The sequence below is a fragment of the Lepisma saccharinum genome, chromosome 1 (assembly GCF_977018435.1).
Source record: "Lepisma saccharinum chromosome 1, izLepSacc3.1, whole genome shotgun sequence".
Lineage (NCBI taxonomy): Eukaryota > Metazoa > Arthropoda > Insecta > Zygentoma > Lepismatidae > Lepisma > Lepisma saccharinum.
The window spans coordinates 64,710,102-64,730,207 of NC_139229.1; the positions used below are offsets into that span (position 1 = coordinate 64,710,102).

Here is a 20,106-nt window from a genome sequence, read left to right on the forward strand (position 1 = left end):
ATTGTAAATGTAGGAACGCCTAATAAAATAACAAACATAGGATTCTGATGTTTATTTGCTTACCATCCTTAGTCCAGGGACCTACCAAGACGAAGATGGAGGGACAACGTTGAGATGGACCTAAGGGAAATCAGTAGGGATGGAAAAGAGTATATAGATCTTGCTCGAGATAGGGAAAGATGGAAGGCCTGTGTTGCTGCAGCCATGAACCTTCGGGTTTAAGAAGGCTAGAGAGTTAGTTAGTTATTTGCTTACCATCTCTCCTCACACAGCCCGAAAGCCATTTTGCTCTATTGCAGATACACACCTCCAACATATCAAAAATGCCCCACCAATAAGGTAGCCACAAAAAATCCACAAAACTTACTATTTGGAGAAAACCTATGGAGGGGGTACATTAGATGTTTAGTTACGACTGAAGGGTACAATGAGAAAAAAGTTTGAGAACCGCTGCCCTAGACTATAAGTGGTACATGGATGATGATTTCTTTTGTCTCAAGTATTTGATCTTTCAATTCATCACCGATCTTCATCACAACAATAACCAGGAGGCAGGAATGCAAATTAACCTGACTGACTGACTATCTAGCCTTCTTAAACCCGAAGGTTCATGGCTGCAGCAACACAGGCCTTACATCTGTCCCTATCCTGAGCAAGATCTATATACTCTTTTCCATCGCTACCGATTTCCTTTACGTCCATCTCAACGTTATCCCTCCTTTTTCGTCTTGGCCTTCCTACAGGTCTCTCACCATCAGGTTTCCTAACAAGAACCCTGTAAACTCTTCTTTCCTCTCCCATTTGTGTCCTCTCCCATTTGTGCCACATGGCCTGCCCACCTAAGTCTTCTTGATATAGTCATTCTAATAATATCTGGACATGAATACAAATTATGTACTTCTAAATTATGTTAATTATGCAAATTAACCAAAATACAAAATTAGTCCCTAAACAAACACAAACCAGATAACAAAGAAAGTGTAAGCAAGGAAGATTTTTCAAGGAAAATAAAATGCAGACTCAAATAGACGAGGCAATACAATATATCTTAGCAGTGTTTTTATTGCATATCCAATGAAAAAGGTTTAAATGATTTATATCTTCATTTATACAGTTTTCCTGAAGAAAAATTTAAAATTTCTCTCAAATAGCTGCCAGACTTGATATTGTCTTCATACACAGGTAAGAAACACAATCTACAAATAGTACCCACACATGCGAATTATGAAAAAAAAAGTTAATTGTTCAAAAAGTGCTGTACATAGATTGCAATATAACTAATACATGAAATAACTTTATTTTGCAAGTTATATTTTGTTATAAATGCTACAATATTTATAGCACCAATTGGATTTAAAAAAAACAAAACAATAAAACTAGTACTACGTATTGCAACTGAACATCTGCAAGCAGCTGGGATAATTCATTACAAGTCTCTGAAATTAAACTGTGAAAAATTACATTTTCTGATGATATAAATACCTTTCATTCTCTCATTGGAATGCTTAAGAGATGAACAAATGTCACTTGCAAGATTAAGGCCTTAAATGTTCTTCATTCATGCATAACTCCCTGATGTTGTAATCATTGTAATGCATACTAAATTAACACATCACAACTTGCTAGACTTGATAGTTGACTTCCAACTTCCTCTTTTAATAATACACTTTACAGTGTGTCAAGCATGCAAACTGATTTGTTCAGAGTTCATACCAATAAGCATACCATTTTGCACTTCACTTTACACAAAGTACAAGTTCGTTATTGGAAATAGTGAGTTTTCTTCATTTATGATGCACAATAATGCAAAAACAATTCCCTCATTTTGAATATCAGTATGCACCATTTTATTCTAGTTTGTACATTAGAAAGCTTCACTACTTGTTCACAAACTAGCGAGTCAAGAGCTAGAGTCTTCGATTCTTCCCTTCCTCACTTTACGCCTTTTCCTGTGCTTGGTGTGGGAATCTGTGCTTCGGCGTCTCTTATGTTTCTTCTTCTTATGTTTATGTTTATGGCGACTGCTACTGCGTTTATGCTTCTTACCCTGACTGCTACTTCGCTCACGTTGCCTGTGTGACGAGTGGGACGAACTAGGTGAATCTGAAGGCAACGGTTCGTCATGATTCGATCTGGTCTTTGGTAAAACTATACTCCGAATGCGAAGTTTTGGCCTGTCACCATCCATGAAGCTGATAATTTCAGAGGCAGAATAAGGAGGGTTATATGAAGAGTGAGATCCTTCCCTGACGTAATTGTGATCACATGGCATTTCTGTATTTCTTGTACTCTGTCTTGCTTGTCTTTCTTCTTGCTTTCTGCTTCTTCTTTTACGTCTCTGATCTCTCCTCTCGGTTTCAATGGAGTGTTCTGAAGAGCTGGATGAAGATCTTTGAGGTTGCCTTCGTCTTCTTTGACTGTTGTACTTGACCCTCAGAGCTTTCTTCCAGTACGTGTAATCCTCTGGTTCCCAACTGCTCGTTGTCCGGCTTCTAGCATTTCTTGTTCTTGATGTTCCATTGCCGGCATCATTGTCACTATCAGATAAAGATGGGAGCCTTTTGGGTTTCTTTCGGCATTTACCGTTCTGTTTCTTCTCGGAAGGTGTCCACTCACTACCAGAAGTATTCGATGCAGGGTCATCAGATTCGGTTACTGACCATGGTCCGTATTCAAATGGCACCTCTTCTTCTCTTTCAACAGTATCTACAACATCGGTCTCGTATTCTGATGACAGAGTGATTATTTCTGGAGTTCGCTCATGTCGCGGTTTTACGTACCCAACTATTTCACATTCATCCGAATCAGATTTTTCTTTCTCAACTATTTCTTTCTTGGGCATTATGTAACCATGTGTCTTTCTTTTCCCTGTAGGATCGCTGCTTGCACTGCCTTCGGATTCATCTGATTCACTAGGTGACAGGAAGTGTGCTAACGGATTTAAACCTGATGCTAATGGATTTAAGCCTGATGGTCCAGGAGCTGGTGAATCTGGGCGACCAATTTCTTGTACCCTGCTTGTCGACGGTTGAGAAAAATCTAGGCTCGGTGTACTTCGTGCTGGTTCTGTTTGTGCACTTGACTGACAAGTCAGTCGTGATGGAATGCCCTTTCTTCGAGATGACCTACTACTGCTTGCTTCCTCACGGGGAGGGGATGTTGAATCAGAAGATAAAACTATTACAGGAACACCCTCGTCATCATCTGCACTTTCTGAGCTCAGGCCCTGAACTTCTGTTGAAAGATTAGGACCATATTGAGCATACTGATCATACCCTATCATGTCATACGGAGAGCGAGCAAAGTGATAGAATTCATGAATGAAGTGGCTTGTATGTATACCAAAGTATGGTATTAACTGATGTCTGAAGTCACGACTGTTGATTTCATAACGGGTGATAAGACCTAATATAAGATCCAATACGTATGCCCCATGAGTAGAGTGGTTGTAGAGTAAAATATTGAGCTCCCGATTCAACCATGGTACCAATCGATGAGTTGTGGCAGGATTGCTCCTACAAAAAAAAAAAAAAAAATTGTTAATGCCAGCCATGTGTATCAATACTTTTGAATTTTATCTACTTAGCCAACATGGTTTTATTTCCGTTGGGAACCCTAAGATTTAGGGGTTTACACAGTATCAAAAGAAAATTGGGGAGATACTCGAAAAGAAGAGGTAGCAGGCTTGTTTGGAATGTAAGTCAATTACAGCAATGGGATTTCATGTACCACCTGGCACAATGAACCTGGGGTACAATGTGTGTGTTCCCCAAATAACACTGATTGGTAGAAAGGTTAATATCTAAATACACCATATTGCTGGCTACTGTTATTTAGTGACCAATCTACTTCAATGGGAAATTACTGTATGTTAGAATGGTATAATTTAGTGTAATACAGAAAAAAAATATTCTTTGCCATTAGTAGGATATTACTAGTGACGTTACTAATAATTCCATAATGTTATAGATGCACATATTTATCTGTGTTTCAGTATCAAACAATTTCTAGATATGTTTCATTCTTTATGTGTAAGTTGCATTGTATCTGGAAAGGGCAAAAACATTTGTAAGTCAGGATGAATTGCAACAGAGAACATGCATGATTTTGGAATGGCTAATACTCAGCAAGGAGGAGTGTGGGTAATCTCCATCCCCTGCCAATAGACAGTTTTAAACCCAACTTAACTTTTACGTTTTAAAATTTTTAATAATCTTGACTTAACTTTTGAGGAAGCCACATGATGTGGCAAAACTAAAAAAAGTTAAGTATATGCCTAAAGTGGACTTAGCTATTTAGTGAAGTGATGGCATGTGGGGGTAAGTTATGCCTTATCTGACTTATTATTGTTGGAAGAAATGTGTTTCCTCTGCTGCACCCTGCAATAACCATATTTAGAACAGAAATATTTCCTTTACACTTTCAATTAACCTTGTTCATGAAACAAACATTGTTTTGTGCTTACAAATACCATCCCTGCAAGAGATGACATTACATGAGGTGGAAAATATTTCAGTATTCTTAATGTTGACTTATGAGCATGGTATTTAAAAAAAATAATGCAAGAAGCTTATAAAATGAGAACATTTTCACAGTAGCTTCTCATTTCAACATTTTAATCAATCTATTTAAATCCTTACACCAGAAAACTGAATAAAGTTTTGTAAATTTACAGGCAAAGATCCAATAAACATTAATTTAAATTAAATATTGGTTCTATGAAACATGTAAAATTGCTGTAGACTGAGAAAACAACCAATATACATGAAAAAACAGAAATTCATGTGAGTCTATGGTGGAACAGCATACAGAAAATAGTGTGAAGAAATTAGCATGATATATTACATGTAGATATTATATCATCTTCTACTATTATTGTGAATAATAATAATAATAAGTACACTGTACAGGCACCTTTTCATACAGGATAATTTATGAACATACCACAGTATTTTGAGTACTTCTTGTGGTGAACACATAATAAACAAACCAACTTGAAGAGTACCAGAACCAGAAAAAAAAATCATGATAATAATAATATGCATTATTTTGCACGTTGTTGATGCATGAATCTCACAATGAATGGAATCCTCTCCTCTTCAAAGCTTTAAAGTTCCAGTCTCACACGAGCATCGTTATCAAATATCATATACCTAATAATCCTGCAACTGTGTTCAAATTTTCACAATTTTATCTATTCATATTTCAGGGAACAAAAAAGACTAAAGTAAATTAATGTACTTCAATTCAGTACTTACTTTACATGCTACCATCCATTCAGAAACTTGTTTGGTGGACAAACACTGTTTAGCTGCAAGGCTGCTACGTGTGCTGTCGTCACCTACTTGTTTCTTATGTGGTCGGTCTACTATAACTGGGTACTAGTTGTCAAGAGTAAATAGATCCAGACCATACCTCAAATCTGGATCTCTTTAGCCATGAGATGATGGTGACAGTGATCACAAAAATTAATAGAACCATCTATCAATAGTTTCCAAGATAAACAAGATAAACAACACTTAGCAGCTATTCAAGTTATCGTCTTCATAAGTAGTGAATTGTCCACATATGCTGCCGGTAAATCCCTCTTAAAACTTTTACCAAAGGCTCAAATTTACGGTAATTAGGTTTTAAATATATCCTTACAACCCCCCCCCCCCCATCCCGAATACAAACTTACAGCGCCCACATGGAAAACTCTGAATAAACACCTGTTCATAACATGGATGAGTGGCTATACAGGGTTATAGCAATATCAGAAACATATACACTAACCGTTCACAAACTTTTCACTGCCGATTGATTGATATGGTTTATTTTACTTCACTTATCTGCCACTTTGGGCTCATTTCGAAGATGAGGATGAGTGATGATGCTATGGTGAAATTGATGAAGGGACCACATTCACAAAGAACACCCACACCCATGTCGGGACTTCAACCCAGGACTCTTGCCATTGTAATGTTGTTTCTTCATAGTTGTAAATTTGTATATATACGTTATTGTTATGATGGTATAGTAATTCAAATACTGTACATAGTACAAACAGGGGTGGCACCAGGGTGCCATGAGGGGGTGCTTGCGCACCCCTTAATTTTCTTCCGCACCCCATAAGTTCAACTGAAAACACTAATCCTTAAAGTGTCATGATATGTTATGTTATGTCATGTCGTTATAATGAGCGCTGAATGTTAGGTACTGAAGTAGGACAGTTATTATTGTATGCAACAGACAAGCACTGAAGGAGATGCGGACATGCATACTTTCCTGTACTGGCGGCAGCCTCCATAAAGATCAGCGGGAGTTTTTTTAAATTTCGTCAGCGTTGTTGTTATGAACTTATGTTGTTTTTTCAAGTGGTCTGTTTCTGGTTTTCAATAATTGCATATAGCTTAATTTGAGTTATGTTTTTTCTGTTTCTTTTTTGCATTGTTGATAAACTGTTTATTTCCCGCCTATTTGTTCTTCCTCACACTGGAGCAAAAATGTCAGCTGCATACAAAGTATCAACAAAACCTTTTTGGGAAATTATTTTATGCAAATTGTATCGTGGAGTTTTTTTTTTTTTTTTTTTTTTTTTTTTTTTTTTTTTTTTTTTTTTTTCTTTAGTAACATGTCTAGTAAACGTACAATTTTTAGGCTTCTTCAAAAACTTTTAGGAAGAGGCCCAATATTCACGATGATTTTTTACAGTTCGTTGTTGGAGATAGTGTGGCAGATTGAATTTTAACGAAGTTGAAGTTCCTGTGCACTGTGCGTTTTGTCCTGAAGTGGCAGATGGAAGGTACAATGTACTATATGTATTTTGTACCTCCATTGGTCACTACATTGAAAAGGTTAAAAAATTGTGTTTTTAAAGACAAGGGTAATTTTATTTTGAATTTCAGTACATAGTTCACTACATTTCAGTTCAATAAGACTGCAACGAGTATGACCACTTTCTTGTATACTTAATACATATCATAATGGACGTCCAGGGTGGAGGGCAAGGAGGGCACAACCTCCCTGGAAAATGAATGTTAATTAAAAGTTATATATTTCACATATATCATTTTATTTCAGTCAGTAATTTATGTTAATCAGTGGTGGCGATTACATGTGCAGTTGCCTCCTGCTTTTTTGCTATTTTTGTCCCCGCACAATGCTAAACCTTATCTACCAACGGAAAGTAAACTGTCAACCCTACCCTGTCTTTCTTCTTATTATGGAAACCACAGCATGTGCTGCAGTTGATAGTCCAAAATAATGCAACATTTTGTTTTTCTCAGCTACAGTAACTACCTAACTGCAGCATCCTGCTACATGTTTAAGGGATAGGGATGACAACACCACAGGTAAAAAGGAATAATGATATTTTAAACTGAACTTTTAGTAATCCTTGCAATGCTTGTGGGAACAATTGAAGAACTTCAGTCCTTGCCATTTCTCTGGCTTGTTTAATGGCGGAAAAGTGCCCCCCCCAAAAAAAAAACACTTGCCAACTTTGAACTTCTGTGGGGAGGATAAATACCATCATACACTGTTAAGGAAAATAGCCCATGTGAATAAATGTGCAACCTGAAACACTGCAATAATGTCACTATAATGACCAACAAAATGAATCTGTGAAAAATCTGGGTAGAAGATTGGATGATTTCAAAGTTGCAGGTGGTATACAGATGGAGCTTTATTCATAAGGGGAAAAAACTGAATTAGGAAGGTTTCCACATGTAATAATTAAAATATTTTAGTTATCGCTAAACATGTCACATGGTCATTAACTAGAATTATAATAATATGGTGTAGAAGGTAGAGGGAGAACCACAACATTTTAGCAATTGTCCATTATTGTAAGGACAATTGGGGAACCACTTCAAAAGAAAACCGGATACCAGGTGTGATGGGGCACTAATTAGCTATCCCCCACGCTTTGGACTATCAAAAAGGGGCTCTTACATAGCAGCACTATTAATTTAGACATGTTATTCTTTGTCAAGTATACAACAGAGTAACTAATGTTTGATACATTACAGTGAGTAACACTGGTTGATGTCCATACTACAGCTCATATAAGTATTTCCAAATATCAAGATTATTTGAACCTACAATGATTTAGAGCTAATTACAATCAGACAAGACAAACTAATTCTATTCTGACCATCAACAGGATATATAATCTACACTCGCCTCACGTAGTAGGGCTACAGTTTGCTTTGTGGAACAGCATTTCTGCCCAAGGTACAGTTCAACAGACAAAAATGCTGTATAAAGAAGCGATGTGTGGCACTGACAAAAAGCTGTATAAATAAATAAGTGAAATGTGGCAGTACTATGAGAGTTGAGTGTATCATAGGCTCAAAAGCAACTAAGTACCTGTAAAACTCAGGTGAGGTCTCTCTATACCGTCCTGTGACATCACTGGTAGGCTGAACCCACAGTTCTTCCAGATACACCCTTCGCCGAAATTCACTAGTGGCCACTTGTCTTCGTCTTCTCCACAAACTCCGTGAACTGATCCTCTGTGGAGGGATAATGGGGTCACTGGCAATTGAATGGGTCAAAAACAAGTCCTCCAAGGCAATCGCATGTCTCCTCTCTGGTGTCAAAGTTGATCTGGAAAGGAAGTTGTCTTTCTTTAATTCCGGTACGTGCACATATAAACAAATAAAGACTGACATATAGTTTAACTTCGAGTCCAAGCTATTGCAATGTAATTCCACTTCCAATTGAACATAAAATTCCTCAGTACAAAAATATTAATCATTACACTATGAGAGAGGTTCTGATCTGGAGATTATTAATTATGCTGCACATTTCAATTTTCGGACAAAACAAGGTATATTAAGAATCAGAGGCAGGAACTTAAACTATTTTTTCTTTGGGGGGGGTAAGGTTGGCATAAACATTATATATATATATATATATATATATTTTAATGGCGCCCACGGACCACAGATTCGTATAGAGGACATAAAAACAAACAACTTTTCTCAGTAACATTTTTCACGTTGGTGCGTCAATTCGACGCTACAGCCGTTCAAAAAAGACCGTTTTGCCGCCTGGATGCTGGCAACCCAACACAACATTTGATCGTATCTGTGACGTCATTTCCCGCGGCGAAACATCGCACGGTAGGGTTGCAAGGAACACACAAATTTTGTGAAAAATGACAAACTTCCAACCACATTATTAGCTGTAAATCGAAGCGAGAAACGCATCCAGTAAACCGAACATCATAGCCTACCAGCCAGAAGATCAGCAGTCATCTCAGGGGAAGTGAACCAACGATATGAGAAATGGTAAAAACATATTGAAAATGAAGAGTCAATATCGGATTTTGTCTCAGCCTACATGTCAAATATCAACAACAATAACTTTTATTGTACTTACAACTTACATGTGGCTGTTTACGCCCAGCTACATGTCAATTATATTTGCAAATCTCGTGGCAAGGTTGATATCTACAGGTTTGTGTCCAGATGCCTTGTGGTACTTTGGGCTGATAACGGAAGTATCCGAGGTTCACGTTGTTACATTACGGCTAAAACATGTACAACCACAGTAACAATCTAATGATGAATCAGTAGCGAATATACTGCCGTGTTCAGAGTTGCAAACTATTACGTGTGTATCCGGTGCGTAGATAAACACAGTCGTCGGAGAGTTTTTTTTACTACTACTTATATCCCTGTATTTTCAACCATTTTTGCCACTTGCCTCATAATCCCCTGAATATACATTATATTACGTGTTGCTTACCTTTGGAATTTTGAGTTGTTTCATTTCTATTTTGTCATCTGTTCAGTGTGTCACAGACAACTAGTATCAGAAGGACGAAGTGGATAGACTAAATTGTAGATGCCAACTTGGTAACTAGATTTGCAAATATTTGACATGCAAGCTGATACAAAATTCGATATGACCACTTCCACTTGAATTCTATTTTCTTTCTACCATTTTTCGTATCGTTTGTTTACTTCCTGTTAGGTTACAGAACGTGTTTTCTCGTTTTGTTTTACGGTACATAATGTGGCTGATTGTAGCTATATCATTTTTCACAGAATATGTGTGTTCCTGGCAACCCTGTAACGCATCGCTTCACGACGGGATATGACGTCACAAATGCAATCAAATGTTGTGTGTGGTTGCCAGCATTCAGGCGGCAAAACGGGCATTTTTGAACGACTGTAGCGCCGAAACGACGCTCCAACGAGAAAAATGTTACTGAAAAAAGTTGTTTGTTTTGATGTCCTCTATACGTTTCCGTGGTCCGTGGGCGCCATTAAAATGACACCCTGTGTATATATATATATATATATATATATATATATATATATATATATATATATATATATATATATATATATATATATATATATATATATATATATATATATATATACACACACACACATACATACATACATACATACAGGGTGTCATTTTAATGGCGCCCACGGACCACAGATTCGTGTAGAGGACATCAAAACAAACAACTTTTCTCAGTAACATTTTTCACGTTGGTGCGTCAATCCGACCCTACAGCCGTTCAAAAAAGACCATTTTGCCGCCTGAATGCTGGCAACCCAACACAACATTTGATCGTATCTGTGACGTCATTTCCTGCGGCGAAACAGCGCACGGTAGGGTTGCAAGGAACACACAAATTTTGTGAAAAATTGCAAACTACCAACCACATTATTTAGCTGTAAAACGAAGCGAAAAACGTGTCCAGTAAACAGAACATCATAGCCTACCAGCCAGAAGATCAGCAGTCATCTCAGGGGAAGGGGGAAGTGAACCAACGATATGAGAAATGGTAAAAACGTATTCAAAATGAAGAGTCAATATCGGATTTTGTCTCAGCCTACATGTCAAATATCAACAACAATAACTTTTATTGTACTTACAACTTACATGTGGCTGTTTACGCCCAGCTACATGTCAATTATATTTGCAAATCTCGTTGCAAGGTTGATATCTACAGGTTTGTGTCCAGATGCCTTGTGGTACTTTGTGCTGATAACGGAAGTATCTGAGGTTCACGTTGTTACATTACGGCTAAAACACGTACAACCACAGTAACAATCTAATGATGAATCAGTAGCGAATATACTGCCCTGTTCAGAGTTGCAAACTATTACATGAGTATCCGGTGCGTAGATAAACACAGTCGTCGGAGAGTTTGTTTTACTACTATTTATATCCCTGTATTTTCAACCATTTTTGTCACTTCCCTCTAAATGCCCTGAATATACATTATATTATGTGTTGCTTACCTTTGGAATTTTGAGTTCTTTCATTTCTATTTTGTCATCTGTTCAGTGTGTCACAGACAACTAGTATCAGAAGGACGAAGTGGATAGACTAAATTGTAGATGCCAACTTGGTAACTAGATTTGCAAATATTTGACATGCAAGCTGATACAAAATTCGATATGACCACTTCCACTTGAATTCTATTTTCTTTCTACCATTTTTCGTATCGTTTGTTTACTTCCTGTTAGGTTACAGAACGTGTTTTCTCCATTTGTTTTACGGTACATAATGTGGCTGATTGTAGCTATGTCATTTTTCACAGAATATGTGTGTTCCTGGCAACCCTGTAACGCATCGCTTCACGAAGGGATATGACGTCACAAATGCAATCAAATGTTGTGTGTGGTTGCCAGCATTCAGGCGGCAAAACGGGCATTTTTGAACGACTGTAGCGCCGAAAAGACGCTCCAATGAGAAAAATGTTACTGAGAAAAGTTGTTTGTTTTGATGTCCTCTATACGTTTCCGTGGTCCGTGGGCGCCATTAAAATGACACCCTGTATATCTGTCCCTTTATGTGAATTTTTGACCCCCACCCCTGAAGTTGGCACTTATTCAAAGAATACATTGCAATGTTTTTTTTTTCTGTTTTAAGATAGATAAAGAAAAAGCTAGAAAAAGGTAATGCTATTTCTGTGTTTTGCACCATGGAAGGAAGGCACATTTGGGGTGTTCTAGGCCATATTTTATGAACAGCACCACTCTCCAGCTGACTTTACCACACAGAGTTGTCCCCAGACTATAGGCTGGGTAAGCCTCAGACACACTGTGTAGGGATGTTGTCAGAAAATTCTCACCCGAGATCACCCACTCTGGGAATTGAATCTGCTTCTCCTGTGTTGTAGCCAATTACCTTGCTTGTTGGATTATCATGGCTCGCACTATGCTTTAACAATATATTCTAATGAGCCAATAAATGCAAATTCTTTACTTATCTATTTTACACTTATTTTTCACTATTTTGCTCCTTTGGGTAATTGCAACAATGAAGATGAAGGATAATTAGATGAGAAACAACATCTCTAGACAGGGACTTGAACCTGGAAACTCAAGGGCAAGATCTTGACATGTGCCCAATGAAGCAATTCCAAACACGAGATACAAATATGACTAACTTCCATTTTTTATATATATTTAGCATCGCTTTTCTGCCATTTTTGGCTAATTGCAACGATAAGTAATGATATGGTGAAACTGATGAAGGGAACAATGCTGTGCTAACCACTCCACCATGGAGGTGATAAGTATAATGTAACTAGAGAGAAGGGAAAGAGGAGATATAAGATACTTATGATGTACAATATGGGCTGAGCTGCTATTCACAGAACCTCATTAGCAGTAAACAATAAACTTTATAATATTGAAATGATTTGTACTATTTTCTCACACAAAAGCAAACTACTATGTAAAATGGCCAGTAACCCAATGACACATATTTTTTCATAAACAATTATACTAGCCCTAATACATACTTGCAAACACATAAAACTGTGACATTTCAAAGGAAATTCTTGCTGACTTTCCATGGTGAATTTCTCCTGCAAAATTCCACAAATTTTAATATGTGGTTTATGGTAGGGAAGTGTCGAAGCCGATTACTGACGTATGAATATCGGCAGAAATTGACATATTGGCATCGGCAAAAATCCGATATTTAAATCGGTATTGATAATACTAGAGTTTCACCTTATAATAAAAAAAGGTAAAGTGTTCCCCTGTGCATAGTACCATGCCATGAAAGGGTATAGGGGGTGTGGTGGGGGTAACGCCCCACACTTTCTTAATCTGGTCGTGAGTGGGGGTGATGTGATCAGCATCATGCCCCTGACCGCCTTTACCCCCCCAGGGTTTCCCTTAGGTACCCATGTTATTCGACGCTGGGTGGGCACCGGGGCCGCTTCCACCGTTAGAAAAGTTCCCGGATTTGAACCGGGCGGGGATCGAACCCGGGACCTTTAGCATGGTAGTCAGACACGTTACCGACTGAGCCACCGCGGCCACCTTATAATAAGTTTTATATTTGAATTTTGTAAGATTTATTGAAAAATAGGTTATAGATCTTCATCACTGTGAAGTTTTTGTGATAAAATTATTACAAACTCAAAATCAGAAATACAAGGTGCTTTCAATATATAACTGGAAAAGTTGTATAAAAAATCGACCATGTTTGGTGTTTCTTTGTTATTTTGTGGTGGTGTCCTAGAACTATTAACAGATGGGCCTGGCACACCTGCCTCGCGAACAGGGTGCTGGGAATCAGTTAAACAAGATGGCGGCACCCTTGCAGGTTTGCACCAACTTGGAGCAGCGAAGTGTCATTAGATTTCTGTTAGTTGAAGGGTTGAAACCAATCGAAATTCACGGTCGGATGGCAGTGCAATATGGTGAAAGCTGTTTGAGTCAAACACAAGTGTATGAGTGGGCAGAGAAGTTCAAACAGGGTGTAACAAGTGTTCAAGATTTGCCATGTCCAGGATGCTCTCTCTCTGCAATCACGGAGAACAACATTGTGAGATTTGACGAGTTGATACGGGAAAACAGGCGTATTATGGTGAGTGAGATTGCATCAAAGATGAACGTTAGTGTCGGATCAGCCCACCATATTGTTCATGATGTACTGATGTTCAAGAAAGTGTGTGAGGTGGGTTCCAAAACATTTGACACCAGAAATGAAAGACAGGCGAATGGATGTGTGCGGTGAGCTAGAGTCACATTAGCTACCATCAATGACCTAAAGTTCATCTGCTTACCCTACCCCCTGTATTCCCTGGATCTGGCACCTTCAGATTATCACATTTTTGGCCCACTTAAAGACGCTCTTAGTGCCTCAAGGTTCGAGGATGATGAGGAAGTCCAGGCAGCAGTGCACGACTGGTTACGCACATGCCCAAAATAATTCTTTGCACGTGAAATCGGGAGGCTTGTGGAGTGCTGGCACAGGTGCATTGAACTTTAGGGGGACTACGTTGAATAATTATCATGTGTTGTATTCCATTAGAATAATAGATTCTGTAAAAAAAAAATATTTCCGGTTATTTATTGAATGTACCTTGTACATTGCTGAACCAACTATTCCACATGACCAGGATCTGCTGTTGTATTGGAAATTCAAAAATGAGTACCCAAACCTGATGCAAGTGGTGAGAAAACACTTGGGCATACCTACTGCATCAGTATTCACTGAACAAGTGTTCAGCGTTGCTGGATAATTTGCGATAACAGAAGAAGGAGGTTACTTTCAGTAGCACTTCTAAAACTCGTGTTTCTGAATTTGAACCTACCAGCATTAAATTTACAATATTAAGAACAAGAATTCATTTTGCATTTCAAAGAACTGCTTGTGTACTAAGGTTCAATATCTGAGAAGAATATATATGTATGTATGTATACCAGTGGCGTAGCGTTATAGTACGCCCATACGCCTGGCGTTCCTTGATTTAAAATTTCAAAAATGAGTAAATGCTGTAAATATAAAGTAAATCTTGACTAATTTCATATATGTTTGACCTTCATGGCATTATAATAGCTATTTTTCGCGATCCGCTTGCAACGCTCCACTAACAACACTAGTTCTAGCATTTTTTTCAATGCCTTTCCTGGCTGGATGCCAGGCAGGTTCGGCGTAAAGAACTCTATATTCCTTGCTCTCTATCTGCAGGGAAAGTTTGGCTCTCTAAACACGCACGCAATTCTCTCTTGTACCAAGATGCTGTACTCGTACGCCAGCGTACAAAGCAGAGAGCCACGTGATTGGTTCTAGGGTTCACGTAACCCTTCCTGCCTTCTGAAGCAGACGACAGCGGTAGAATTCCTACCAGACTCTTCGTGCTCGTGCTACGTGATTCTACAATACGCAATATTGACAGACGTAACTTTACCAAACTCAAATATACCATTTCTTAACGACCACTGCATTGTATAATTTATCGCACAAACAGCGATGTGCATTAAAAACCAAAAGATCAACAGAGATTTTGTCAAATACGTTGGTGAGGTCCTCGTGGTAGAAGTTCAGCCTGTGGCTGCTCTACCACTTAAGCCGCAAGACTATCATTGTTTTATTATCATTATTTTTCATTAGTATCTAACTGTTTAATATTGGGTAAATGGAAATATTTAGCATTCATTTGAAAACTCTTAACATCGAATGGTCTGTGGACAAAATAATTTTAAAATGTTTGTGGCGGCGAGGGGGGCTTCGCCACTTTTGCCCCCGCACTATGCTAAACCTTATCTACAAAGAGAAATATACTGTCCTTGCCCACCCTAATTTTGGCACCTTGCTCCCCCAATTTCGGGACCAATCGCTGCCACATTACGATTCTCAAGATGTAATAAATGGTGGTCTGAATTACTGATCGGCACTGTTACGTCAGTAGAGTGTACGATAGTTGGATTATCCACCCACCTCCGTATCAGAGTGTTTTGCACAGCGCGCCAAGACAACAGAGGTCTCTTGTTCGAATCCCGATGTGAGAATGGGTGTTCTTTATGAGTGTCCCTTCATCAACTTCATAAATATCATCACTCATATTCATATTCGCGATTAACTAAAAGTGGTAGAAAATCGAAGTAAAATAAGCAAAATCAATCAGTAGTTGGATCGCCACAACAATGACGTCTACTGTTGTTCAGAGGCGCTTGTGATTCAGGTAGGTTTCCTAATGACTTGCGTCATACCGAAAAGTATAAAGCACCAGAGTTCAAAACATTTGTTGCTCAGTAAGGCATCTCATTTTCTAGCTAAAACATGCATGGATGATTTTTTATTGAAAACCCAGCTGACTTCAGGCAAATAAACAATACCTGTGGCGACTAATTCCATAAGAAAATTATTAAACAAAAAAGGGCCGACCCTTCCTTCGGACTTGGCGTTCCCACCCAAAATGCCCATGCTATGCCACTGACATATACGTAAATATAATATGCAATAGAAATGTACATAACACATTTATTTTTGTCATGCTGAAAATAACATTCCATTTCTGTTGAATAATCTTATGTATCGGAATCGGTATCGGTTCCAAAAATTACAGCTTCGTCACATCACTAGTTTATGGAAACACTTTTATTTCCCTAGATACATTTTGCTTAAGTTCAAATCCCCAAATCCCCCCTGTAAGATAAATTACTTTTATAAACCAATAAAAGTATATCCAAAACTAAGTGTATTTCATACTTAAAACAATTTTTATCGATATTTAGATTTAGCACATACATAAAATAGACAGTGTCAATTGATACATACCTGTAACGAAACCTTCTGTCTATGGCAAGGGATATGCGTGGCTCGGGCTGATGTAAATGATACTGGTCGTAGTCTTCTATTGAGCGCACATTGTGTATAATTGACTTAAAATTTTGTTTGCAAAGAGGGCATTCAGCTTTGATCTGGAAAAAAAAAACAATGAAAAATTGCAACAACATACTGTTTGTGTTCATGGTTTGGTAAATATTTGTTAATGTATGTGAGCACTTGACTTTAAAAAATAACCTACTTGGACATTTACTAAATCAGGATATATCTATTAAACTATAACAAAATGACACTTAATTACAGGTCATTTGTTGTTATTATTATTTGTTGTTATTATCAGTAATTTTCATAATAAACCAATACATCAATATGCTTGTATCCACTGATACAGATAGATTAACAATAAATCTGTATTACTACTAATAATAGTCAATTTAGATACTGTTGTTTTGAAGAACATGAACATCCATCATACAGTCTTTAAAACAAAAAAAAGTTTTTTGTGTGAAAGGTGTTTTTCTGATCAACCTTTCCTGTCTGTTTCTGATACTGTATTTATGAACCTACTTTGGAAATGTTTGTTTGAGGGTGTTAATAAAACTACATAATAACTTCGGTAACTTTACTTCCACTAAAAATAAAACACTTTGGATGTATTAAGTAAGTGTATCTTAAAATATTTTTACAGCCTTTGTTTATTTACAACTTAGTGACAATGATACTGTTTACAGTTTAACATGCTTAGTATTTTGATTGATTGAATTGTTGTTTTAAGCCCACTTCATGCACAGAAAGGCTAATCGGGAGTGGACCTACAGTTTAAAGTGGGATCCAAACAACTATGTGACCCCTTGATTACAAGGCAATGATGCTACCACTGCGCCATCGGGGAGGCTCACTTACTATTTTGAATATAATTCTACACAAAATATTTGAAATTTCTGTACATTAAAATTATTGAGCTTTAAAGCAACATATATTTAGTATGTTTACGGTTTACATAATACATTTTCTTTTCATATGAGCTTCACTCCACCAGTACAGGTTCCCATGCTATTCCTTTGAAAATTTTAAACTATCCAAGACACTAATAAACACAACTGAATGATTAGGAGATTAATGTACTTTCACCACAAGTGATTCTGATGTTTACAAATTACTCACGTACATTCTTTTATAAATTATTTCTGAAGTGACTTAAATCACTGATTTTAATTTTAAAAATCACATGGTTTAAATCAACCTGATTGAAATCAAACAACCTGAATAGTCACTCACCTTTGACCATTCCAACAAACAGGTGAAACAGAACTGATGGAAACAACTGTCGGTGAAAGACTTGTTTTGTAATTTCCCCAAGCAAATGGCACAATTGGGTTCCGGGGACTCTCGGTTCGGGTTCTTCTCGGTCTTCTCACTGGGCTGCTCTGATGAAGCATCTTCTGCTGGTGCTTTGGGACTTGCAGATCGAGATGGAGAACCTGGAGGTGTTTTAGGACTTTGGGTCCCTGCAGCAATAAGGGGTGTTGGAGGACATTCAACTTCATCCATTCTGCAAGACAAAACATATACAACTCCTATTAGCTGTCTGTGTAACACATAAAACTTACTGTGGATAATGGCATATTGATTTGTCAATACTTCTACTACTCCAAAAATACATATAATTCAAAAGTTATAGACAACAATTAAGAGACTATAGAAGAGACAGTAAGACATGTGACCAGACTCTCAGTGACAGTATACACTGTGCAAGGAATGGTAGGGGGCGGAAAGTATAGTAAAAGGGTCAAAATTGGAGATTTAACTGAACTGACACCCCCTCCCCCCATAATGACCATGTTAATTTAAGTATACAGAAAAAATTATTAGCATTTTAAAAGAACTGGGATTTCATAAAAGGAAGAAATTATCTGGCTTCTAGGCCTCCATAGCCAACCTTCATACATTTCATACAAAGTACATTTCAATAGCAACAAAATGAAAGTTATTTCAGGTCTTGGACTACAATGTTTTTTCAGATATTTTCCGTAAATGGATATCTGAACAAAAAATCGATCATGCTGGGAAAATGGCCATTGCAGGAGAATTAGTGCAGAATTTATTTTTTTGAACATTGGTTCTGATATCCTAAAATATATACGAACCTATGTACTAAAAATGAAAATTTTCCAAAATAATGATGCAAGCAGTGTTGGATGATTTGATGGCTTGTAATTTTCTGCTGAGAGTACCAAACCTGTAATTCTTAATGATGAATATTGATGTAAGAAGGGAATACAAAATTTTTGTAATCCAAAAACAAGTTCATTATGTGCTTGTACATGGATAGGTATAGATCTGATTCATATACAAAATACCCATGTATCATAACTAGAGCACGGGACTTTAAAACATATTTTTTATTTGGCATCGGACTGCATACTGGGGTGAGAACTTTACGTATCTGATGAAAATCAGCTGAAATAGACAAACTTGACACGGCATATTTAACAAATTTAGCATTTTTACAACACATTTCTTCAATTGTCTCGTAATGAGACATATTTCTGTATAATTTTGTCATTGTCTTGCATATAATAGGTTATTTTATAAATTATTCCTTGTACAATAACACCCCCTTTTTTATTCCGCTGACCACTGATAGCCATGTGAACATTGAGGAAAAATGCTCTTTGCCATTGTTGTGTGGGCACGAAAACCACCATAAGCAAGTAAACAGTTCTAATACAAATCTAATACAGTTCAGAACAATTGTTCTTTCTTTACCCTTTTATTTGCTTCTCCCAACAATAAGTCAAAATTAAAAATAAAACATTTGGCACATTTCAGCCCCTGCTCTATTGGCAATCGAGTACGGGAGTTTCAAGATCACTTGTCATATGAACCATGCACGAATCATGATTTGATTGAATTGGTGTTTTAAGTCCACTTTATGCACAGTAAGCCTAATAGCGACTGGACCTACAGTTTACAGTGGGATCCAAACCACTTGTGCCTCCACCGGGCATGCACGTATCAGTGTGTATATTCTGTCCCAGCTACTCTGGAGCAGGCAAACAAAAACAAGCCTCTGTGGAAGAAGTAATGCAAGATGGCTCCACCACACAGTTTCACCGAAGGTTTAAATATGACATAATAGTAAATGAAACTAAGGCAACTAAGGCAATTGCAGAAAACCTCACAATACTTTCAGTATTTTTCCACTACATTATTCGGTTAAATGGATTCTGACTTCATTTAATAGAACACCTCCACCACAATCGATCTTGCCTGGACGATACCGACTTCCCATATAAAGAGAAATTCCAAATATGTTGTGCATATTTTTGGCTTCACATGGAATATTTTCTTTATTTTTCTGACATACACATACATATTTCAGTTTTATGGGACAAAGACCTGGGCCCTATCAATATCAAACACCACATGCATGAACAACATACTGATATGCTAACTAGCAGTGAAATGTGTATTCAGAAACATGCGCAATGAAAAAAATCTATATTATTATTATTCAGGATAACCACTCTAGGACCATGATGAAATTCA

General features: G+C 37.4%; 1 protein-coding gene across 1 annotated transcript in view; it reads right to left on the bottom strand.

The window, feature by feature from the left end:
* Window positions 1-1,044: 1,044 nt before the first annotated feature.
* LOC145995964 (putative dimethyladenosine transferase) overlaps window positions 1,045-20,106 on the bottom strand; it is a 60,359-nt gene continuing 41,297 nt past the window's right edge. The window contains exons 6-9 of the mRNA XM_083132050.1: window positions 17,833-18,106; window positions 16,546-16,688; window positions 8,353-8,592; window positions 1,045-3,515 (exon numbers count right to left, since the gene is read on the bottom strand). Of these exons, the coding sequence (XP_082988176.1) occupies window positions 1,901-3,515; window positions 8,353-8,592; window positions 16,546-16,688; window positions 17,833-18,106 (2,272 nt within the window). The 3' untranslated portion in view covers window positions 1,045-1,900. The remainder of the gene's footprint in view (window positions 3,516-8,352; window positions 8,593-16,545; window positions 16,689-17,832; window positions 18,107-20,106) is intronic.